The sequence below is a fragment of the Mustela nivalis genome (genome assembly GCF_964662115.1).
Source record: "Mustela nivalis genome assembly, chromosome: 9".
In the NCBI taxonomy this organism is placed as follows: domain Eukaryota; kingdom Metazoa; phylum Chordata; class Mammalia; order Carnivora; family Mustelidae; genus Mustela; species Mustela nivalis.
This window is the reverse complement of record NC_139028.1, coordinates 13034737-13060108: the sequence shown is the minus strand read 5'-3', so window position 1 is coordinate 13060108 and position 25372 is coordinate 13034737. Positions and strand designations below refer to the sequence as shown.

The 25372-nt window shown below is 39.6% G+C and overlaps 1 protein-coding gene across 4 annotated transcripts in view; it reads left to right on the top strand.

The window, feature by feature from the left end:
* The window catches only part of NPAT (nuclear protein, coactivator of histone transcription), a 51662-nt gene extending 26778 nt beyond the window's left edge, over positions 1 to 24884 (top strand). Inside the window, exons 5-19 of one of the 4 annotated variants that reach the window (XM_082683224.1) lie at positions 321 to 361; positions 1383 to 1649; positions 2559 to 2640; positions 4459 to 4546; positions 5079 to 5170; positions 5255 to 5342; positions 11445 to 11541; positions 12177 to 12305; positions 14746 to 15699; positions 15883 to 16413; positions 17500 to 17615; positions 17695 to 17803; positions 20685 to 20745; positions 20906 to 22043; positions 23270 to 24884. In XM_082683224.1, coding sequence (XP_082539350.1) covers positions 321 to 361; positions 1383 to 1649; positions 2559 to 2640; positions 4459 to 4546; positions 5079 to 5170; positions 5255 to 5342; positions 11445 to 11541; positions 12177 to 12305; positions 14746 to 15699; positions 15883 to 16413; positions 17500 to 17615; positions 17695 to 17803; positions 20685 to 20745; positions 20906 to 22043; positions 23270 to 23347 — 3871 coding nt within the window. In that variant the 3' untranslated portion in view covers positions 23348 to 24884. Of the gene's footprint in view, positions 1 to 320; positions 362 to 1382; positions 1650 to 2558; positions 2641 to 4458; positions 4547 to 5078; positions 5171 to 5254; positions 5343 to 11444; positions 11542 to 12176; positions 12306 to 14745; positions 16414 to 17499; positions 17616 to 17694; positions 17804 to 20684; positions 20746 to 20905; positions 22044 to 23269 lie in introns of all 4 variants that reach the window. The other 3 variants (XM_082683225.1, XM_082683222.1, XM_082683223.1) reach the window with 3 other exon arrangements.
* Positions 24885 to 25372: the final 488 nt, after the last annotated feature.

Below are 25372 nucleotides of genomic sequence, written 5' to 3'. Positions count from 1 at the left end.
AAAATTTTATACATAGCTTTCTTAAATACATTTACTTCCTAAAGTCAAGTCAAATCCTTAATGGGATATTAAAGCTCTCCAATGCATACTGCATTGAATAGAAGCTTGATGGCTAAAGTCAGATGTGCGTGAGTACTTACATGCCACTTCTAAAGCAAGTAAGATTTGGTCACCCCTCAAAAAAATAAGCTTTTCTTTTTTGTCTGAGAGAGATCTTTTACCTTTTCATTCTGTTTATTCAGGTCTGACTGTTACTAAATTAGAGTATGTCTTGGCAGCAGAAATTTTTTAATGTCTAACTATTTTGTTTTATTTGTTAGGAGCATGCAAAGTTCCCCAGGGTTTGTTGCTAATCAGAGAGGTTGGTATTCAATTTTAAACTATAAATAACGTTCAGAATTACTTCAAACTTAAACTGTCAAATGGACATTTTCATTAACGGTACATTTTGGTTGTGGGGGGGCACCTGGGTGGCTTAGTGGGTTAAGCCTCTGCCTTCGGCTCAGGTCATGAACTCAGGTCCTGGGATGAAGCCCTGCATGGGGCTCTCTGTCAGAGGGGAACCTGCCTCCCCCTCTCTCTCTACCTTCCTCTCTGCCTACTGGTGATCTCTCTGTCAAATTTAAAAAAAAAAATAAACAGTACATTTGTGCTAAGTATCTATTTTGTTTAAACTACTGCTCTTCTAAGTACAGTTACTATCGTAAAAGGAAGTGTTTTCATTTATTGCAGAAATAAGCATTTGAAATACTCCCTATTTTTTCTCATTGGTTCTCATTTATTCACATCTTCTTAATTCTCACTTCATAGGTTTGTTTCTTAATTTGTAGAAGTATTATCAGTATGAATTATTGCAGAAGAAATACACTCATAGATTTATAAAGTTTGTGTGTACAGATGACTCTCAAACCGCAGTGCTTTGAACGGCGTGGGTCTAGTCATTCATACTTCTTTTTGTAAATACAGGAGTGTAATGTATTTTCCCTTCCTATGATTTTATTAACATTTTGTTTTCTCTACATTGCTTTATTATAAGAACACAATATAATGTGCCAAATATGTGTTAGTCAGCTGTTAGTTATTGGCACGGCTTCTGTTCAACAGTAGGCTCTTAGGTTTCGGGGGAGTCCTAAGTTGCATTCTCAAAAGTACAGAGTCGGTGCTCTTAACCCCTGTGCTGTACACGGGGCAGCTGTACTCACTTCAGTTTGTTTCACAGGAAATTATGTAATTTTATCATAAATTTAGTTGATACTTTTAAGGTTTTTTTTTTTTCCTAATCTGTAGATTTCACATGTTAAATAGTAGGAGTATTACATAGACTTGTTAAAATTGCCCAGAGTACTCTGACAGTTAACATATTAAATACTCATGTGTTTCAGTCCGAACAAGAAGTGGAATTGCAGAAATCAAACGACAGAGAAGGCTTGCGGCTCAAGCAGCTCCCATGAATTCAGAGTTGCTGACTTTAGCGTATCTTTCAGGACAGTGCGCTACTGCTCCTCCCCCTCCTCCTCCTCCTCCTCCTCCTCCTCCTCCTCCTCCTCCAGCAGCTGTGCAGGTTATCCGGCCAGCTGGCCAGATTGCAGCGCCTTTGAGGTCCAATTTTCTAGTGGTCAACCATTCACAGTCACAAGACACAGCTGCCAGTAAGTTTAAATTTTCTTCTCTGAAATTTTGTTTTTAGTCCGATCATATGAATCGATGATATGCTGCACTTTTACACTCATTTTATAAAATTATAGGAAAAAAAAAGACAAGCCTGAAAGTAGAACACACTTTGGGTAGGTTTGCCTTCAAGTAAGCATATTGCTATACTTAATGAGACATTTTAATCTAGGATTCTTATTTCTCTTCTAATCGCAGGATAGAAAAGACTCTTGTTCTGTTTGATTTTAAAGGAATACACAGTACATCTGACCTCCATAACTTTGTTCATGCCAGTCTGTTCTGTAGTGAGGAATGTTCCTCCAGTATGCCCCCATCTCTGCATATTGCAAATCCCTCCTATTTCTGTGAAGCTGAGAGCTAGGCATGAACTTAGACACCAAGCAGTGTATCTTGATTGTTGTATACTTGAAACTATTGAAAATGCATGATAGGAAGGAGCAAAAGCTAGTTAATAACGGCATTGGGATAAAAATTCAGGAGCCAGCTCTCTTACAGAATTCTTAGACCAGTCTTCTTTCTCTTCTGTGCAGCTAAAATTTTTCACCATCAGTTACATCCTTCCTCAATTGCATCTTTCCTCCAACCTTGTTTACACCTCTGGGTCAAAGCACTTAGTATACACACACTGTAGTGTACACGAAGCAGTTCCTCTGTCCTTCCACGTTATTTTTTATTGAGACTGTCCTGTACCTGTATGTATAAAACTTGAAGTCATAGTGTATTTTACTCATCTTATTTTACAGTGCCTAGCACATAGTAAAGCATTCAGTATATGCTGAGTTTAATAAAAAATAATAGTCATTTTGTAATGCTTCTTATTCCATTAATTCACACTTAGAAAACTGTTCTGTGTCCTTGACTTAATGCTTTGTTTTCTTGAAATACAGCTGGAGAGGCTTTAAATATCATTCCTACTCCTCAGGAAAAGAAAACGCAGACCACAGTCATGTCTCCGGCTAGACGCAAAAGGTAAATGCATTTTGAAAGGATGAGTTTCTGATAACCACTAAAATTAAAGAATTACACCACCATATTTACGTTATGAATAAAGTAACAGGAATGGATTCAGCTCCTCAGGCTGTTTATATTATATCCATTCTTAAATGCATTTTTTTTTTTCACATTTTAACTTCCCTAAAATCAGGTTGTATCTTCTAATCAGTGGCTTATTACTCTTTCATTGGAAGTGGTTTTTTGTAATAGTAGATAAAAATATGTCTTAAAATTGGTAGTATCTCAGATTTTTTTAAATGATTGTTATTTTTTAAATAAATAGGAATAATACTAGCATTTCCACAAACACGTATTTCAAGTCTTAAAGTCAGAAATTTTTTCAGGGAGTCTTAGAGAGCAGAGTTCTTTCTGGTTTAATCTATGTGTCTTTGTTTGAAGGGTATTTCAGAAAAGAGAGATAATAGTTTTTAAATGCTTTTTCTGATTTCTTAAAACTGCCATGCCATGGATATTTTTGTTAGAGTTTTTAAAATTGGTTGTCTCTCATTCAAGGCTGCCTCAGCCTTTATTGTTTTAATAATCAAACAACTATAACAGTATCTAACCTTTATAAAAACCTTGGCTTTTTTATAAAGTCTGTACACAGGGGCACCTGGGTAGCTTAGTTGATTAAGTGTCTGACTCTTGATTTCAGCTCAGGTAGTGATTGCAGGGTCATGAGATCGAGACCCGTGTTGGGCCCTCTGCTGGGTTTGGAGCCTGCTTATGATTCTCTCTGCTAAGGGAAGTAAATCAATCAGAAAGATAATTTCCATATGATCTCGTCTTATGTTGGGTTTAAGAAACAAAAGAGAATCATAGGGGAAGGGAGGGAATAATAAAACAAGATGAAATCAGAGACTGAGACAAACCATAAGAGACTTTTTTTTTTTTTTTTAAGATTATTTATTTATTTATTTGACAGAGATTGAGAGAGGAGGAAACAGGCTCCTCGCCAAGCAGATAGCCCGATGCGGGTTTCGATCCCAAGACCCTGAGATCATGACCCAAGCCGAAGGCAGAGGCTCAACCCACTGAGCCACCCAGGCGCCCCAACCATAAGAGACTCTTAATCCTAGGAAACAAACTGAGGGTTGTTGGAGGGGATGTGGGTGGGGAGATGGAGTATCTGGGTGACAGGCCTTAAGGAGAGCACATGATGTAATGAGCTCTGGGTGTTATTTAAGACTGAGTCACCAAACTCTTCATCTGAAACTAATAATATATAATATGTTAATTAATTATATTTAAATTTTTAAAAATTGCCAAGAAAGATATTAACAATTATAGTAAACTGCCAAAAAAAAAAAAAGATTCTCTCTCCTCTCTATTTCAAAAAAAACATTTTTTTAATAGTTTTTACATATACTTCGTTTTATTCAATTCCTTTAATAAACCCAATAATGCAGTTGATCTTACCCTGTTGTAAAGTAGGTCAAATAGTCAGAACTGGGCTTCCTGCTCTTCAGGGAACCTGCTTCTCCCTTTCCTTCTACCTGCTGCTCCCCATGCTTGTGGTCTCTCTCTCTGTCAAATAAATACATAAAATCTTTTAAAAAAACAAACACTTACCTTGCTACAGACCACATAGTAAGTGGTGAAGCTGGACTTGAGATTTATTTCTTGTTAATACAAGCGTAGAATGGTTTTTTACTCTAGCCAAAGCTTTGTTGTTACCACAAAGAGGGAAAATACCTGTTCTTCCATGATCTTAAGATTTATATCTATATATATAATTATCATTGAATCTGTTTTTTATACTATTTAAAAGACAAGCTCTGAAATGTGTTTTAGTGAATCTCAGAGGAAAAGTAACACTTTATCTGGGCCTCATTCAACGATAAGGAATTTCCAGGATCCAAATGCATTTGCAGTAGAAAAAGTAAGTGACCTTACCAAGCTTTGCAGTCTGAGATATTCCTAAGTTTTAAAATATTGGTATTTACGTGTGTGTGTGTGTGTGTGTGTAGCATTTGTGTGTTACAGTATTTCTGTAAAACTGCAGGGTAATTGCCTTGGGATAGAGAGTAGTAAAATGTATGAGGAGGAGACCGTCCATTTAGAATAGGTAGCATGTGCAGATGTACCAAGTAAGAAGCAGTGCTGTGTTTAGGGACCTGTAAATACATTGTGGATGCTGGAATATGCAACATAATAGGGCATTTTACTAGCATCAGCTTTTTAAAAACCTTGTATGAAAAGTTTGGGTTTGGAGCTGTGTTTTGTAATCAGTGAAGGAAGAGTTGGTGAAGGATCTGTGAAAACACTTGTGAAGTGTAGTATTTGAGCATGAATACAATGGTAGCCACCCACTGTAACTTCTGAATTTCCACCTAGATTTGTTAAAACTAGCTAGCGTCTGTTCACTAGAAGCTCTCCCCTATTCTTTTACTAATATTGATTTTCCTTTCCAGCAAATGGTTATTGAAAATGCACGAGAAAAAATACTAAGTAACAAATCTCTTCAAGAAAAGCTTGCAGAAAACATTAATAAATTTTTGACGAGGTAAGCTGTGTGTGTGTTGATGATGCCTAATCGTTTTCACCTAATTTTGAGAGACTGGTTAAAATTTTCCTTTCTGTATTACAGCGACAACAATATTGCACAAATGCCCAAGCAAACAGAGAGCAACCCTGCAGAACCAGAGACTTCAATTGATGAACTCCTGGGACTCCAGGTATAGGTTAGGGGGTGTGTGTGTAGTGCATATACGCGTAGTTAAAACTGATGGTATTTTGGTTTTATTTCAAAACCATTGCCAAGAAGCGCATGCCTGGCTCAGTCAGTATAGCATGTGACTCTTGATCTTGGGGCTCTAAGTTCGAGCTCCATGTTGGGTATAGAGATTACTTAAAAAAAGTAATAATAAAATCTTAACCAAAAAAAAAAAGAAATTGCCAACAGATGTATGAGATTATTTAAGATAATAATTTTAGATAGAGATTTCCTTCATTATCCAAATATAAATGTAATCTGTTCTTGAAAATGTATTATTCTCCAATAATCAGTATAAATTATGTATTTAAATGGTAAAAATTATAAGACATCTCTAACCCATCTACTATCACTAATTCTTCCATATACCAGTAAAACACTTTACTCTAGCCATACAACATGAGCGGGGGATATGTTTGTGGGCAGCTAGCAACAATATGGTACAACATAAGTATAAATTGCATTTCTTTTACATTGCTACAGACTGTATAATAATGTGAGGAAACGATGAAATTAAATGTTAAAGATATATAATGAATCCAAGTAAAATGAACAAGACACTTTAAAAAAGAAAGGTTACTAACTAAATGAATAAATTGTGTGACGTTTACTGCCAAGAGAAGGAAGATGGGACCACAGTCACTGTTGCTACTCAGGGATAGTGAAGATGGAAGAGCATCAGCTGGTAAAGGAAGAATTTCACAATTTATCTTTAATATTTGTTCATGTGTTTAAAAAAAAAAAAAAGATTTGTTCGTGTGCACACAACCTTCCTCAAGAACAGCCAAGTTTGTGATGGCGACACATCCTTTGACTCCGACTCTTGGACGGTGTGACCCATTCTTGTTGCCATGCCCACCAGGTGAATTCACTGTAGCAGATTTGCTTTCAGGTGAATTCTAGGTAAAACCACTGAATTTTTTTTTTATTATTATTTTAATTTTTTGGTTTTTGGTCTATTCCTTCAGAATACTTAAAAAAAATTTTTTTGCTACCTTTTCCGATAGTGAATTTCAGTTCAGTAAATTTAACAAAATATGACAAACTTTTTAAAGCGACTTTAAAATATCTACCAGTACTTCTTTTTAAAAACTTCTCCTGTCTTAATGTTTAACAGATGAATACACCCTATTCTGAATTTTTACAGTCTTTAATTGCTTGTTTATATTTTCTCCACAAACATCAGATACTTCCATAATCAAAGCACTGTGTTAAATACTATGAGAAATTATAGAAAAGAGAAGACACAACCCTCTGCTTTTGCTTTCTAGTATTTCACATTTGGGAAAAGTTAAAAATTCAGATTTAAATAACTTTTTAAAAGAACAGCAAAAGAAATTGCCCCACTGAGGAGTAAAAACATCAGATTCATTGAGAAGTAGTAAGCCAGTTGTATAAATAGGTGAGGTGGAATTTTAAAAGTATTTACAAGTCTTTGTGACCTTGGAGTAGGTAAGAGTTCTTAAGTTACACAAATCACTGTTTAAAAAAAAAAAAAAAAAGCTTCCTTAAAACTTAAAATACTTGCTTGTTAAAATCATCATTAACAAAAAATTAAAAGTCAAACCACCAACAACTTGGAGAAGATACTCATAATATAAAAATTTTTACCCAAAGTACAGAAAGAGCTCCCACAAATCAATAGTTAAAAGCTAAGCCACCCATTCTAATAAAAGGGTAAAAGACTGGACCAGACAAAAGAAGATAGAGGAATGACCACCAAGCCCATGAAAAAATGTTATTTGTCATTTGGGAATTGAAAGCTAAGAATACAGTGAGATACTGTTTCACATTCACTGCAGTGGCTGAAAGTTAACGATCTGACAATACCAGATGTTGACAAGGATATGAAACAACTGGAACCCTGAAAAATTGCTGATAGGAACTTCTGAAATGGTACACCTGTTCTGAAAACTGATAGTTAACAAAGTTATGTGTACACCTGTACACTTTCTTTACGATCTGGCAATTATTGGGATTTTACCCAAAAGAAATAAATATGTTCACTTATGTTTATAAGAAAGACAGCTACAAGAATATTTGTAACAGCATTGTTCCTAATAGACAAACACTAAATCTGGATATCCATCAACAAAAAAGGAATAAACAGATTTTGGCAGTCGCAGAGTACTGGTGAACAATGCAAAGAACCAAGCAACTAATACACATAACAATGCGGTTGAACCTCGAACATATGTTGATCAAAGATAGACTAAAAAAGAATGTGTTTATATAGTGTGCCTCCGTTTGTATAACATTATAAAACAGGCAACACAAATTTATGCTGATAGAAATCAGAAATTGTTGACTGAGTGAGGTGAGGGTAGTAATTTGCCAAAGGATTAATTCTCTAAAAAGTGGGGGAGGGATGGTGTGTGTAGATGTGTGATATTTTTTTTTTCTTCTTTTTTTGGATGTGTGATTTTCTTGGGCGATAAAAATGTTTTACTTTTTTTTTTTTTTTTAATGATTTTATTTTTAAGTAATCTCTACAGCTATCAAAGGGCTCGAACTCAACCCCAAAATCAATAGTAGCACATTTCCACCAACTGAGACAGCCAGTTGCCCCACTTCACACTGTGGTTACACGGTCCTTAAAATTGCTATGGACTTGGGGCACCTTGGGGGCTCAGTGGGTTAAGCCTCTGCCTTGGGCTCAGGTCATGATGCCAGGGTCTTGGGATTAAGGCCTGCATTGGGCTCTCTGCTCAGTGGGGAGCCTGCTTCCCCCAATCCCGCCCCGCCTAATTGTGATCTCTTTCTGTCAAATAAATAAATAAAATCTTTTAAAAAACAATTGCTGTGGACTTAAGATGTGTGCATTTTATTTATGTAAGTTATACCTTGAGTTTTAAAAATATTTAGAAGATTGATGTGCATTTAGCTTTGGAACATTCATTTCAGGGTTCTTTTGATCCTAATCTTTAAAGTTGAGAATAAAGTGACTTAATAGAAAAGTACATTTTGTCAACATTAACTTTTTTTTTTTAAGATTTTATTTATTTGACAGACAGTGAGAAAGGGAACACAAGCAGGGGAAGTGAGAGAGGAAGAGACAGGCTTCCCACTGAGCAGGGAGCCCGATGCAGGACTCCATCCAGGACTCTGGGATCAGGACCTGAGCCGGAGGCAGACGCCTAATGACTGAGCCACTCAGGCGCCCAACATTAACTTTTATAAGACTGTGTCCACCATTTCATAATTTGGTAATATTGTGTTCCCAAAATTATTTACATTACTGTAAATTTTCAGCTTTCTGGATATAGAAATAGTTGTTTAGGCTCCTAGACAGCTCCTATAATCAAAATGAACTGGCTCTTTAACTTCAAACAACTTTTTCTTCTCATTTTATGGGCATTTTTATAAAAACTCCCAAGTTTTTATCACATCATGAAAGTTCCACTTTAACTCTTTGCTTCTATGAGTTTTCTGTCTCATGGGATTCAAATGTATGCCTTGCCAGTCTTGAAGAATACAGCATTGTGGGATGTTTTATAAATAACGAACACTGAGAATTTTGAATCTTGCAACTATTAGAATAAGAGTAAATGAAGACCCTAGCTAGAAAGTACTGTAACTTCTGTGAAATCTAATGTTTTAGCTGAAAAGATTTACTACTTCTGCTTTTTATTCCATCTTTCTTTTTTGTATTTTTTTAAACTTTATCTTCATGTAAAATTGATGGAAATGGATTAAACATTTTTACTGAGCTACATTACTGGCATACTACTCCAGGCTTTCGCTCAGAATCTATGTCATTCTTGTGTGAAGTATCCATAAATCTGTTTACCCCAACTTTTACAGGAAACACAGGTGGTGGTTGTGTTTTACCCTGATAGCTGGTAAAGTTGAGAAATTTCAGCACATTTTTACGGACTGCCCTTGGGTAGGGCGCACCCTTTACCCCTTGGTTGCACATTAGGGTTTTTTGTTTGTTTTGGGAAGTTTTTTGTTGGTTTTGGCAGGGGGGCTGGTTTTGGTTTTGTTCTGTTGTTTTTAAGATTTTATTTATTTGACAGCAAGAAAGGGAATACAGGCAGGGGGAGTGGGAGAGGGAAAAGCAGGCTTCCTGCTGAGCAGGGAGCCAGACACAGTGTTCGATGCCAGGACCCTGGAATCATGACATGAGCTGAAGTCAGATGCTTAACAACTGAGTCACCCAGGTGCCCCTGTTTTGTTTGTTTTTGAGTGAGAGAGAGAGTGTGTAAGCCAGTCAGGGTAGGGGAGCAGGGAGCAGAAGGAAAGAGAGAATCCCAAGCTGGCTCCATGCTCAGTGCAGAGCCTGGGAGGGCTTAATCCCACAACCTCAAGATCAGGAGTCAAATAATCAGTTGAGCCACCCAGGCGTCCCTGACTGGTGGTTTTAGAACATGTTCACTTTCATTCTGTTTGAATCATATTGACTTCCCAAAAAAGTTGAAATGTCCAGTAAACATGGAATTAAGAGAACAGATTACTTTTATTTAATAGCATGATGATGCTTAAAAATTGGTATTACCCATTATTGGTAAGAGCTTGCACATTGTTACACAGAACAGGAATTCTTAGCAATGTCTGTGGAAGACTACTTGGTAACAGTTCTCAAAATTTTAAATATGTATATCCTTTGACTATTTATCAGTGGATTCAGTAATTGGCATGAGTAAGAATTTACCACAAAAAAAAATAACATCCCTGGATAAAGATTTTCACTGTGGTATTATGTAATGTCCAACATTGGGAACTGATTAAAAGTGGCATAGTTAGCAAACAAAAAGCCTGTTACAAAGGGGTTCATTTCTTTTAAATAGATAGTGGATTAGACATTTAGTGTTGTACCCTGCTATTAGAAGAGACAGTATAGGGCAATTTTAAAAGCCCACAAGAATAAGGCTCAGTACCAGTAGCTCTGAAAGCAAATGTAGAGACAGCTGCAAGCAGGAAATAGGGTGTAAAATTGAGGAAGTCGTAGTTAACCTCTAAATCTTGTCCGCGTTTTACACTGTCTCCACAAACACTCGCCCAGCAAAATGTCACTTGATCAAAAGAAAAAAAACTAAAAATACAGATGGTCCTGCAAGATAATTCTGCTGTGTAGATGGTAATTGACAAGCTCCCTCCATTGGCAAAGAGTTTGCAGGTAGCTTTTGATGTGCCATTTTTAAATGTGAACAGACTAGGGGCACCCAGATGCCTCAGTTGGTGAAGCATCTGCCTTCGGCTCAGGTCATTCCCAGGGTCCTAGGATTGAGCCTTGTGTCTGGCTTCTCCCCTTGCCTGTCACTCCCCCTGTTTGTGCCCCCTTGAGCGCACGCTCTCCGCTCTCTTGCTCTCTCTCTCTCTCTCTGACAAGTAAATGAGCAAAATATTTAAAGATTAAAAGACCAAAGCAGATAGATAACAGGGGCGAGCTTTATGTAGAGGTCACCCAAGCTGATAGGAAAATAAGCCAGGTTTGTAGTTACCAGAGATAGAACATTGAAGGATGGGGATATTGGATGGTGGTCAAAAACAGAGACTTCTAGCTAAAAGTTAAGTAAGTATTGGGCTGTAATGTACAGCATGATGACTAGTTAACACCGCTGTATGGTATATTTGAAAATTGTTAAGAGAGTAGATTCTCACAAGGAAATAAAAAAAATTTCTTGTTTTTGTAGCTGCATGAGATGATGGGTGTTAACTAAACTGATTGTGGTCGTCATTTCTTAGCATATGTAGGTCACGGTATCACACTGCACACCGTAAACTTAGTGCTGGATGTCAAGTTTAAAAAACAATTTGTAGTGCGACTGTACTGAAGTTATACATACACACATAATTATAGTTCCTATGTTCATTTTCTTTTAATTTGGGGGAATATATCCACCAAAGCAGTTAACTCTAGGAAGTAGAATTAGGGAACATTCACTTTCTACTTTTTAGTGTTGTTTTTATTTGTTTCAAAGGACCCTAGTTTTAAAATCCGAAGAAATTTTCGTGGCAGGAAGTAATTCATAAAAAATGAAAGCTGTCATATGCCCTCTAGGCATTTTGCCGGTGTTACACTACATACTAATTCAGTCAGGACCACTCTTTTTTTTGTCAGAGTGAAATCCATATGTCTGAGGAAGCAATACAGGATATCCTGGAACAAACAGAGTCCGATCCAGCCTTTCAAGCACTCTTCGACCTCTTTGACTATGGTAAGGAGACCATCCCAGGGCAGTTAGAAGAAAAAAGTTCCAATTTCTTTGGTCCCTTAACCAGACTAAAGCAACGTTCCCAGAGTATCTGAAAAAAAAGTCCTATTTTCATCAAAGCAAACACACGGCTATGAAAGTGGGGTGGGAGTTATTTTTTCCATAAACTTTAGCTGTAAAAAATGGAGAACATTTTGTATTTTTTGTTGGCATTATTGCCAGTCAACAGAAATAGGTTGAGGTCAACTACTACACATACATTACACTAAACACAATTGGATAATACTAAAGGGATACAAGAGATTGGCATTGCCCTCAATTTTATGATCTTGTGCAGTGGTTCTCTAAGTGTAGTCTCCAAACCAGCATATAACATCATCTGAGAACATGTTAAAAGGGCAAGTTCATGGATTCTCCAGATGATTCTCCTATAGGCTGAAGTTTAAGAACCTCTGGTCAGTTGGAAAAATCTTTATTTTTGCCAATGATATACAAGCCAACATGTTAAAAACATCCAGAAGACCATAATTTTAACATAAAGTTTAACATTTGCTTAATCACCATCAGGCTGCATTAACCGATGCTTATTTTTATTCTGATCATTTAACTAATTTTTTTCCCTGTTCCCTTTTTAACAGGTAAATCAAAGAATAATAAAAATATATCACAAGGCATTTCCAGTCAGCATCTGGAAACCAATCCCAGTGTAGTCTTAGCAGATGAAACTAATCTAGCAGTTAAAGGTTCTTTTGATACAGAACAATCTGGTAAGAATGTGGTTTTGTTAATATCTTCTATCTAAATCCTAATATCAGTCTCAAAATTTCAAAGGCAGAAAATACTGTTTATTTTGGAAGTTGTTCAAATTGCCACATAAAGTTTGTTTTTTTTTTTTAATTTGTTTTTTTTTTAAGATTTTATTTATTTGAGAGCATGAAAGAGAATGAGAGCATGAGCAGGGGGAGAGGGAGGAGCAGACTCCCCGCTGAGCAGGGAGCCCAATGTGGCGCTCCATCCTGGGACTCCGGAATCATGGCCTGAGCTGAAGGCAGACACTTAACCAACTGAGCCACCCAAGTACCACTGTTTTTTGTTTTGTGTTGTTTTAAGTTTTTTCTTTTCATTAAAGAAAAAATTCCAAGCCTTTGAGCAATTTGAATAAGGGTGAATTTTAGTACTCATTCTTCAGTGATGCGATAGGCTCTTGATATCCACAATTTAGTATTAATAGTGTGGTCCAGTTTGACAGAAATCTAAAAACATTAAACATAATTTTTTTTTAAAGATTTTATTTATTTATTTGACAGACAGAGATCACAAGTAGGCAGAGAGGCAGGCAGAGAGAGTGGGGGGAAGCAGGCTCCCTGCTGAGCAGAGAATCCGATGCGGGGCTCGATCCCAGGACCCTGAGATCATGACCTGAGCCGAAGGCAGCGGCTTAACCCACTGAGCCACCCAGGAGCCCCTAAACATTTTTTGGTGGCATAAATTCAAATCCCTTCTTTGTACAGTTAGTGTGCAGTGTTAGTACTCAGCTGGTGAGCAAGTTCAGCTGACTGCTCAGTATCCCTGTCACTCATGTCAAGGAAACACTGTAGGGATCGTCTTGCAGTATGGATTTGATCCGATTTTCAGTCTTATTCCGACATGTCTACTGAGTCAGTTTTTTACATTTCTGCCTCCAGGACCAGTGAGGTAGCAGTGGAATACCAATGGGGCACATAAATGACCCACAGTAACTACTTATTGACTGAGGGAAGGCAGTGAATGGGACCATCTTACCTCCATTACAATTATTTTAATTTTGTAAAACATAGCACTTATAGAGAAGTGCACAATAAAGATATGTGTATCTCACTGAATTATAGCCAAACAAATACCCTGTATAATCATCTCCCAAATCAAAAAACAGAACACTGCCAGCAGGATGAAAACCTCGTTTCATCTCCCTTCCCAACACTAAATCCTCCGTCTCTTTTTCTAAAAGATACCATTGTCCTTGTATCTCACACGTGCCAAACTCTGTGCCTTTTTAGTATCACCTTCATCAGTTCTGTTAACAAGTTGTGTCAAAATAATCTTTTCTGCTCTGTCTTCTTAAATGCCTCCAACTGCCAAGAAAACCTGATGGCTTCCAAGTTTCACCTAATATCTCAGATTACATTCCCATTTTGAATTCTCTGCCTACACTGCAGCCCAGTCCTCTAATTCTTAAACTGGATGACAGCGTTACTTTGCGTGGAAGATCGTGCTGCACTTGAGCGCTTTACTGCGCACAGAGTGAAACTCAAAATCTCATTCTCTTGAAGTCTTACCACTTCACTGAAACTGACGTGGCCTGGATGTAATTTCTCCCCATCTCTCCACAGTAGGATTATGAGTGTCACATTGACAGAATCATAGGTGACAGACATTTTTCCAGACTTTTTTCCTGTTTTTCATAGTTATTGTTAATTTCTCTGTCCTACACTGTGATGCTCTATGACACAGCATGTCAGTGCTATGTTACTTCCTTAAATGTCCTTTCTTATTCCAGTGATCACAGCTCTTTTCTTTTTCAAGATCTCTTATAATAGCGCCTTTATAACAGTCACATCGGTTAGGCACAAAGAGGTACCTTTCGCTCCTGTACTATTACGGTTTTTACATGTTTTATCATCTCTTTCTGTGTCTGCTTCCCTTACTAGACTGATCTCCCCAAAGGCAGAGACTAGGTCTTTCATCTTTATATCCCACCACTAATCATGTGGTTGATGATTTTTAGTAAGTGGGTGTTGAAGATTGCAAATAGGACGCAATAATATCAAATGTTGATCATACAAAATGTGCTTGGCCCATTTCACCTTGAATATATCAGATAAAGTAAGGTCAATAGACATGGTACAAGTTGAAAAGTCAGCTATTTAAAAAAAAAACCTACATGTGGGGCCAGTTTTTTACATGTTCTTAAACCTATATACTTTTTCCTTCTTTGCATCATTTGTTTTCTAAGAGGTTTGAAAAACAGTTTGGCCCTTGTTTAAGAAGACATCAGTAAGTTTTAAAAAATTAAAAAATGAAAGTACCTGTAAGTTTTTTGATACTCGGAAATTGTGAGATGCGGCTTTTCCGACTTATGCTTACCAAGCTATCAGATGAATTACTTTCTTGTCAAAACAGGAGTAAACGGGACATGCTCACCATTTCTGCCATCCTTCTCTTTTGCAGGTGATCAGTCTGGACCGCCCCCATTTTGCGCATCCTACCAAAGCGAAGACCCCTCTGCCTCTCTGAAGAGCAGTGGCCATGCAGAGCTTCGCCCGGAAGCCCAGGAGCACTTCCCACAGGCGGGCTCCAGCGTCCAGAAGAAGGCATTTAAATCGGTTGGACCTAATGGACACAAATGTAACCTTGATATTACCTTTGAGTCTGTGCCTCATTTGAATGACTTTAACCAAAGAGTAAATGTGGATGCTGAATGTAATCAGCGCTGTGCCGAATTCTACGCCCATCCGCTGCCCACTGACGCCGCCGTGGCGATGGAGGTCGGGAAGAATGTCCTGCTGTCGGATGCCCCGCGTGAGCCTCCCTCGCAGCCTGATGCGTCCACTCTGCCAGTGACGTCGTTTGTTTCCCTCGGCGCTGAGACTCACTCTGAAAACTTAATGCTCTCTGGGAAGAGTTCTCAGCTTTTATCCCAAAATATCCCATTAACTGGAAAGACATGTAAAACAAGTCAGTTTTGTGAAAACTCTAACAACACGGCAAGACTTAAAACTCATCTCCCTGGTTCTAAGTCACCAGACCCTAGAGAAATGCACCAGAATAAAACCGAGATCCACGGCGGCTTGCCCGGTGTGGCACAACGTGCAGACTGCCAAGACAGCTCTTCACTTCAGAGTAAAATCCTACCTGTGTCCGCTGAAAGTTCCGGTTTAAAGGTATCCGAGCAGTTAGACATTCGTCTTGAAGATTCAGTGTCTTCAGTTAAACAGCCATCTGAGGAGTCATCGGCCCCTGAGTTAAATCATACAGAAAAACGTGAAACTCAGCCCTCCAAGTCTGAGAAAGTCGCTGTCCAGTCCCAGGAGCGTTCATCTTTAAAAGAAGATGGAGATAGTATTTTTCTCACTTTAGGCGACGGTGGGAACTGTGGGGAAGTTGCACTCATTGCTCCAGAAGGTAATGCTGTGGAAGGGAAGCAGTCTCTGCCCTCAGAACCCCTGTGTTCTTCAGTGGGAGTTTCTCACCCTGAGTCCCAGAATACTAGTGACAAACCTGCTGGGGACAATTCCGCAGACATAGATGCATCAAATATCGTCTCTCTCAAAATTATCATTAGTGACGACCCATTTGTTTCCTCAGATACGGAACTGAACAGTGCTGTTTCTAGTATCAGCGGGGAGAACTTGCCGACGATCATCCTGTCCTCTCCTGCCAAGTCTCCTGCCAAAAACGCGGAGCTAGTTAAATGCTTGTCTTCGGAAGAAACTGCAGGCGCTGTCCCGTCTGCTGAAAGACTAGCGGATTCCGTGCCAGTGGAGCAGAGCCTTTTGGCTCTCAAGCCTGAGGACTCTGCCAGAAACGGCGCTCAGAATGAAAGCAGTGTTGCCTTTTCGTCCAGCATCACACCGTGTGTGTCCAAGGACAGCGGGTACATACAGTTGATGCCGGCTACGAGCACGACGTTTGGCAATTCAAATAACATTCTCATAGCTACCTGTGTCACTGATCCAACAGCCTTAGGAACAACTGTAAGTCAGTCTAATGTAGTGGTGTTGCCTGGAAATTCTGCCCCTGTGACTGCTCCGCTTCCCTTGCCCCAGTTACAGACGCCCCCGAGGTCCAACAGTGTGTTCGCTGTCAACCAGACTGTGTCACCCAGCTTTTCACAAGGTAACTTTAAGAACACATTGAAGTTCATTTCTCTGGAATGGGGTGTAATTTCTCTTGGATGTGCATTTATTGACTAGGAGGAGTTAAATCGTGGATGGATAGTGTGAGAAAAGACTGGAATTTGTGATTATGCCCCCTCTTTTCTCTCCCTAATTAGTTCAGTCATGCCTTCTTTTGTATCTACAGTAAGTTAGGGAATCCTTGGTTTCAGTGTTCCTGGAAGATGGAGCTGATGACACATTCCTCTGCCTTTCCTTCCATATTGGTTCCCAAGCTCCTTTCCCCCTCTTTTTAATATTGTAGGCATATAATAAAACCTGAATAAATGCACACAATTAGGAAGCCTGATGGATCTGTTTGGAGTGCTGCTTAAAATGACATAAAAGAGAGGTCAGAATGAGTAGAGACTGGGACTTCAGCGAAGCTCAGAGAAAAGAAGTCGGGGTTGGGGTGAAAGGTGGAAGTTGTCAGGTGTAGGTGTGGTTGAGAGACTTACGTGCGTGTTCCTGAAAGTGAGCACCCGACGGGAGCAAGTAATGAATATAACGAAGAGTTTGATTTAGGGGACAAGGATAAACTAGGAGAGCCACGGACTGTAGTGTTGACTTCTAAGGACCAGATAAGCATTGTCATTTCCTCTCTTTGTTTTGATTCTTGGTAAATTTCTCTGGACCCTTTTTGACCAGTACCACTGAGGTGACAGATTTGCATTCTGAGCAGGTCTTGGGCCGTTAACATTCAGTTGAGACCCTAATTTTGTGGTACGATTCAAACTTGAAACTGTCACCATCACATTTCTAATCAGTTTCACTATTGTATCTAGAAGAATCAACATATAACGGTGGGCCCCTGACTGTGACGTCTAATGCTTAGACTGTTTACCTTGACCAAATATAGTAAGATTACTTTAATACTCAGATTAACTTTTTCTTAATTTGCTACCCTTGCTCTTGTTCCTAAAGTTTTTTAAGGACAGTAGATCCTAAGGTGAGGGGATTATAATTTTAGGAATTTATTTAAATAAATTAGTAGTTACTTTGGAGTCTTTTGTTTGAGAGAGAATCTTATTGAGAATTTTTTTTTAAGGATCTGCCATCATAATTGCTTCTCCTGTCCAACCGGTACTCCAAGGAATGGTGGGAATGATCCCTGTATCGGTGGTTGGACAGAATGGAAATACCTTTTCTGCTCCTCCTCAGCAGGTAGGATCTCTGAACTGAAAATGGTGCAGCGATGCTTTTCAAACATAGGATCTATCACTCATGGCTGCTTCTCTTCTAGCTCCTTCATATGCCTTTGGCAGCACCTGTATGCAGTAGAAGTATCCCTCAAATCCCCATCCCTCCAAAATCACAGAAGACTCAGGGACTAAAGAACAAGCCTTGTACAGGTACATTTTTAAGTTCATTAATGTCCGTATACTCATTTGTTTCCGGCAGCACCACAGTATTTTTCTGAATGCCTGTTTTGTTCCTAACAGGTGATTTCTAACCTTTGCTTCAAGCTTTTTTTTTTCTTTTTTCTTTTTTTTTTTTTTTAAGTAATCTAAGCTAAAAGGCAAATGGAACAAAAAAGAATTCAGAGACCATGTACTTATGAGAACTTGAAGGTGGTGGATATAGCATCAGAAGTCACAGAGGACGGGAAGGATAGTTTAATAAATTTATTAGCTATTATATATTTATAAGGAAAAAATCCGATACCTTCCTCATACCATACACAAAGGTGAACTCCAAGATAATTAAAGACCTAAAAATATAAAGCAATACAGTTAAACAGTAAAAGAAATGTAAGATAATGTCTTGGGGACACAAGGATAAAAGGATTCCTTTAAAAAAAAAAATGAAAAAGATACATAATTACATGTGGAAAAAGTTAAGAGCATGACTGCTCCAGGGGTGCCTGGGTGGCTCAGTGGGTTAAAGCCTCTGCCTTCGGCTCAGGTCATGATCCCAGAATCCTGGGATCGAGCCCTGCATCAGGCTCTCTGCTTGGTAGGGATCCTGCTTCCCCCTCTCTCTCTGCCTCTCTGCCTACTTGTGATCTTTTCTGTCAGATAAATAAATAAAATCTTAAAAAAATAAATAAATAAAAATTTAAAAAAGGCATGACTGCTCCAGAATTAAAGGTTTCTGTTCAACAAAAGACACTACGTATGAAGTAGCAGATCTTCATTGAGAGGTTGCATCAGACTCTGCCTCCGACTTCTCCATCTTCATGGGTGACAAAATGCCCACGTCGTCAACCTACCCACTCCCCTAGCCCTCAGCACTCTTGGACACTTTCCATTTCTGACTCTTGATCTTCATGTCACCTAACTTCTCCTATAGCTTCACCTTTAAATACTTCCCTTCTTACTAGCCCTGTGTGGTTGTAAAGGCGGGTAACCTATCTCTGAACACTCTGGATTCCCGTACAGTGACTCTTCAGCCAGTGAAGGCTCCTCTTTGCCCTGAACCTCTGTCCTGGGTTCCCTTCCTTCCCCGACCAGGCTAGACCCACAGCCCGCCACCTCACCTGCCCTTCCCAGGACTCTGAAACACCTTCAGCTGCACATTCTTCAGTGGAAGGTGCCTTCCAGCCCCAGATCTGTCCAAACATCACCCTCTGCCTTTGTACCTTGGCCTCTCAGATTGCTTTGGAAGCAAGGCTCTTCACTACCACTTAAAACTGCCTCACTCTCACTGCTGCTTAGCAGTCATTTCCGGCGTCTTCCTGTCTATCTTTCCCTTTCTCCCTTCGAACTCTTCCGAACTCCTGCAGCTCTTCTCCTACCTACGCAGTCCCCCCGCTCCTCACTCTGGGCCAGTGATCTTCTCTCCCACCGGAGCAGTAAGTAGTGAGCTCCGTTTTCTCACATCGCTCCCACCGGGTGTGTCCTTGTTCGGCTTCCTCCCGTTCCTGTCTCTCTCACAGGACCGGTGCTCTCCTTTCTCCGGTCAGCGCCTGCGTCCTCTCCGGTCTGCCTGCGTCTTCTGTCTTCTCTGGAGCCTGCATCTGTCTTGTTTGGATCCTTCTGTCTCTGTGCGGTTCCTGGGGTTTGTCTCACCTGCCAGCCCTCCATCCCTGCCTTCTCCTGTCTGCCATTCTTTCTTCATCCACGTTATTGTCTTCTCTCATGTTTCCACTAAAACTCTTTAAGCTGAGATCCCCAGTGGCTCTGGAGGTTTTCTGCTCTGACCTTACCTCCCTCTGGCAGTCGACATAGTGGTGGTTTCTGGACCCACCACTGAGTTACTGCACGCCTGCCTTCGTGACTCCGCCCTACTCCGGACCTTCAAATTCTACACATCTCAGTCCCACTTCTTCCTCAAAGACCTCCTCAGCCTGCTTTTCTCCCCCTCGGTTAATGTTCTCATTCAGTCCTCCTTGACCCTTCCTATCTGTGTGAGTGCCCATGGCTGTCTCCAAGGCCTTTGTCTCTTACCTGGAGTATTTGCAGCTGCCTGAGGAGGATTTCAGGTGGCAGTTTTCTTTCTTCTCTCGTCCATCCGTCTTCTACACTACTGCCAGAGTGACTTTCTAAAGCACAAGTCTGTTTTGTCTCTTCCCTATTTAAAAGTCTTAAGGGCGCTCTCTGAAACTTTTTGCATGATGCACAAGGTCCTTCACAACCTTACCTGTGCCAGCTTGGTTATCTTGCTGCTCTCCCACAGAAATTCTTAAGTCCCTAGAAATTAAAATACGGCTATTAAAACTCCAGAGCTGGTGCTTTTCCTGATGTAGGCATGTAGACATGACGATCAAATGGGCACGATTTCAAAATAGGCATAATATATTACTTTCTTTAGCTTTCTGGACCTAAGAAGTGGGGAACCTGCTTCTCCCTCTCCTGCTCCCCCTGCTTGTGCTATCTCTCTCTCTCTCAAATAAATAAAATCTTAAAAAGTAATAATTAGAGGGGCGGCTGGGTGGCTCAGTGGGTTAAAGCCTCTGCCTTCAGCTCAGGTCATGATCCCAGGGTCCTGGGATCCAGCCCCGCATCAGGCTCTCTGCTCAGCGGGGAGCCTGCTTCCTCCTCTCTCTCTGCCTGCTTCTCTGTGATCTCTGTCTGTCAAATAAATCAATAAAATCTTAAAAAAAAAAAAGTAATAATTAGAAGTTGCTTTTTAAGCCCAGCAGGTGAGAGTACTTCATTTGTACATTAGTTGTCGTTTAAAATTTTTCTCATGATGCGTGTGATACTTGGCTTGTTCCATTTTCATTCAGAGTAATGTACCCTTTCTCTTGGGAGTGTTTTTCTTTTCTAATTATTTCATTTATAATTCCAGGAAAGCAGGTAAATAATTTGGTGGATTCATCTAGTCATTTAGTTGGATGTCATGCACAAAGGTAAGCATAAAAGTAGTTTCCATCATGGACTCTTTGAATGCTTAGTTTAAAAACAAACAGGATGTCTTTATGTTGCCAAAAATATTTATATATCTGCAGAACTAAAGTGTCTAACAAGGATTTCTTTATGTTGCTTAAAATGTATTTCTTTACTTTGCAGAACTGAAGTGTCTGACAAGAATATGGCCACAGATCTTGGGAAAAAATTGGAAGAAATCACAGTTCCCTTTTCATTAGAGAGCATAGTTCCAACTAGCAAACCGTTTGAGAGCCACAGACGTGTGCTGTGTTTTGACGGCATCACTTCTCCTGTGGCAAATACACAGGGCACGAACCATAAGGTGGCGTCCCAAAACAAAGAAAGGAATGACATTTCGTTTCCTAATCTTGAGTCACCCCTTGTGTCCTCCACCTTAAAACCCCCTTCTAATAATGCTCTCAAAAGAGAGAGAGAGAGGCCTCCTTTGCCTAAGATTTTATCCAAATCAGAAACTGCCAATAGCCGACATACCGCCATAAAAGAAACCCAGTTAGAAAAGAAAGCTTCACCGACAGAAATTGTACTTGAATCTTTCCATAAAGCGACAGCTAATAAGGAGAATGAATTATGCAGTGATGTCGAAAGGCAGAAAAATCCAGAAACTTCAAAACTGTCAAATGGACAGCAAAATGGGGGTTTACGGAATGAGAAAACCATAGCTTCACTGCAAGAACTAACCAAAAAACAAGGCACATCCTCAAATAGTAAAAATGCCTTTTCAGTAGGGGCACCTGTGAAGGATCCAAAACAAGAACAGACTAAATGTGCCAGTTCTGTGATGAACGCCCCGAGCAAACCTACCACAGACCTGCTGCCGGATGGCCAGTGGCCCAGCCCCGTCGCGAAGCTCCCCGAGAGCTCTGATGGGCCTGGGCCCCGGACGCCTGGCGCGGGGGCGGGGGACAGACCTAAAGAAGAACCGAGAGATGGTATCAAGGTCCCCTCTAGTAGCACAGCCAAGGTGATGGTCCCCCCTGTCACCCCAGACCTGCCTGCCTGCAGCCCCGCCAGTGAGACTGGGAGCGAGAACAGCGTCAGCATGGCCGCGCACACGCTCATGATTCTCTCCCGAGCTGCCGTCGCCAGGACCGCCTCCACGACGCCCCTCAAAGACAACACCCAGCAGTTCCGAGCCTCCTCCAGGAGCACCGCGAAAAAGCGGAAAATGGAGGAATTGGACGAGCGTGAACGAACCTCTCGGGCTTCCAGTAAAAGTCTTGCGAATTCATCACTCCCAATGAAAAAGAAGAAAATAAAGGCAAGTTTGAAAGTCTTAATTTCAAAACCACACCTTTGCCCTTCCTTCAGTGCTCACGTTAGAGATCTCAGCATTTTTGCCGCAGCTACCTGACCGGACTCTCCGGTCAAGACGGCTTTGAGTCTTGACTGACAGAATTATTCCGTAGCAGAGTATCTCAGCCAGTGTGGGACACAGAATTTGTCTAGGGGAAATGAAGCGTTTGCAAAACAATCACCTTGGCTGTGCTAAGGCATTGCCTTGGGGAAAGGAGGTTTTTGTTTCTGTCGTGGTAGGACCCAAGTGTTTTGGGAGAATGACAGAAGCCATGAAAGATTGGGAAGCCACTGCTGTGTGTGGAATTAAAGTAAAAAACAGTTTTGCAACTCCTACCTCTTGGGGGTTTTTCAGTGTCCTGCCATCTCTTCCGTTGGCTCTTAGAGACATTAATATGTTGGAGCAGTGTAAAAGCTAAAGTTACCTGTTTTTTTTCCTTTGGGCATGGTTATCTGTAGGAAGGCAGTGCAGGGATAGCTTTGAAAACCAAAACTCATTTTTCCTAAACCTATTTAGCCACTTAGTAAGTAAACTGAATAAAAGAAAGGTGTTTAACATGTCTTATGGCACGTCCAGTACCCAGGAAAGATCTGTGGCTTTGATGCCACGCAAACCTGGGTTTGAACCCCGCATCTCCTGCTTACTGGTTCTGTGATCGTGGTTAAGCCCGGAGCCTCTGGGGCTCAGCTGCATCGCTTGACCTGAGGCTACCACATGCATCTTACGTGAGGCTGGACGGAGTAAACATAGCGTTCCTAAGACGCCTGGGGCCGGAACAGTACCTGTTACTTGTAGTGAGGAGAGCTTCTGAGACTCACTGTGGTTTGGTGAGACTACACCCTCATAGAAAGCATGGCCTGTCTTGTCTCAGCATTCACAAACTCTGAATTTGTTTAAAGTGTTTTGCTTAAACTAGTGTTAAAGTACCACTGAAGTAGAATTTATTAACTCTGGATTTATAAAATGTGTTGCTACTTCTCTGTATAATTAAAATTCCAACGAACTAAAATTTTTAGCGAAATTTTAGTAGTATAGGTAGAACCTGATACGAGGTTCTAAGTAAAAGATTTTTGGCCTTGTTTGAGTTCAATATGTTAACTTAGGTTTATTTTTTCTTTTTTTTTTCTTTTCTTTCTTTTCTTTTTTTATTTCTTTTCCTTTTTCTCCCCCCCCCCCCTTTTTTTTGACAGAAAAAGAAGCTACCCAGTTCATTTCCAGCTGGAATGGATGTGGACAAATTTTTGTTATCATTGCATTATGATGAGTAAACATTCTGAACATAAAAGAACATTAGCTGTTTAAAACTCGTATCCCTTAAACTATGAGTGTAGGGAATGAGATACTGACAGAACCTAAAAGCATGACCTGCACTTTCCTTGTACTGAAATTTCACTTTATATCTGAATCATGCTGTTTCTGAAGCAGCTTCCTAGTTTGTAAATAGATTTACCTGGGATATTTTTTATTTTGGAAAAAAAATTTGCAGAAATGTAAGTAAAGCCAATCTGCAAAACTGTATAGCTCTGACAATTACGTATTGTAAATATTGTATAAATCTTGTTGAAATAGAGGTTAAATCAATCTAGTGTTCTTACATTGTGTTTTTTTACTTCTTGTGATCCCTGAGGCGCTTTCGTCTGGAGTAGTTTCTCATTTTGTGTGGGGGGGAAAAAATGATGCTTTTCTTTATAAAATTGCCTTCAGTAACTGTCGTACAAGACATTTAAAGACAGCCACAGAGTAGTACAAAGGAGATAACAACCTCAGTTGGTGGAGCGATCATAAATGAACAATTTAGGTTTTTCCCAGAGTGAATATTACCCTTTCTTATAATTGCAGTAAAGATTATATTCCTGAAATTTTACACTTGAAAGTGTTTCTCCTGGTCATTCTGGTCTCTTTGTTTTAAAGAGAATTTTGTAAACCATTTTTGAGTGTTCTATTTGTTTATAACTTTAAGATCTTTTACAGAACTTTAAATGTTTAGACTATTGAGCCATACAAAGTTCATGTAGTAGAGATGTCTTGGTATGTGTATACTTTTTCCCATATACTGGGGATTTGAAGAATTGCACTAATTCATAGAACTTAGTACGTAACAGTGACCAGTGCACATTTAATTTAAATCTTGTATTCTATGTTAAAGCTTGTGTGGAGGATTATCTTCTGGTATCCTTTTAGAAAGCCATGTCCATCAAAAGATGTAAAAAGAGAAATCATAGTTTTATATTTTAATTTAGTTTCTCCTAAAATGGGCTGTGTTAAGTAACTATATCTGTACTTAGATATAGTGTACTGTCTCTGTGCCCCCTAAGAGGTTGTAAAGAGTTACTCAAAAAGTCCTTAAGGAGAATGAAAGAGGTGCCTTCTCTGTATCAGACTCACACACATCAGTCAAGTTGAAAAACTGGTTTAAACCTTTAAATGAGAACAGAAATTACCATTAATATCTGACCGATTGTGCCTAGATTAAAGTATATTCTCTTAAGTGCTTTCTGTTTGATTAAATATCAGTATATCAAGGAGTTTTTCTACAGGTGTATATGTTAAAGGGTCATTTCCCTCAGCCTTTTTTTAATACTGGGCCTTTAAAAAACTTAAATCCATCCTACTTCTATTTCTCAGTGTGGAAATCACGTGGTAATTGCTAAACCTTACTGCAGAAATATGTCTTGTTAAAAATTTCTGTGATCTGGCGGTGGTCTATTCCTAAGGAACTACATATCATACACGTAATGTTTATTTAACTCAACTTGATACTGTACTACAGTTAGGTTTGAATAAATATTTTCATTAACTGCAAAAGTTTGAATTACTTTATATTGGCATATATACACATCCACTTCACGACCCAGATTGAGACTAGCACATTATCAGGACCGTAGAATCCTCTCCTACTTCCTCTAGTAACCGCTAACTCCTGGGGTAGTAATGATCCTGACTTCTACCACAGTTTTAGCTTTTTTGTTTCTTTTCTTTAACAGTATGACTGTACTCATGCAGAACAGTCTTCTGTGACTTGTTTTGCTCCCCATTGCAAGATCCACCCTTGTATGTCGTTTGGCTGTCCTCTTCCAGGCTGTGCATTTTTCTGTTGTGTTTATCCGCGTTGTATCATACCACAGCTAATCCATTTTATAACCAATGCACATATATTTTCAGTTGGGGCTATAGAAATAGAACGGTGAGTATATTTGTACATTTTTGGGGGTGAATGTGTTACACTTCTCAGTTGAGTATGTATTCAGGAGGGTTGCTGGCTCTTAGGGTTGTAGATCTCCAACCCTATTCAG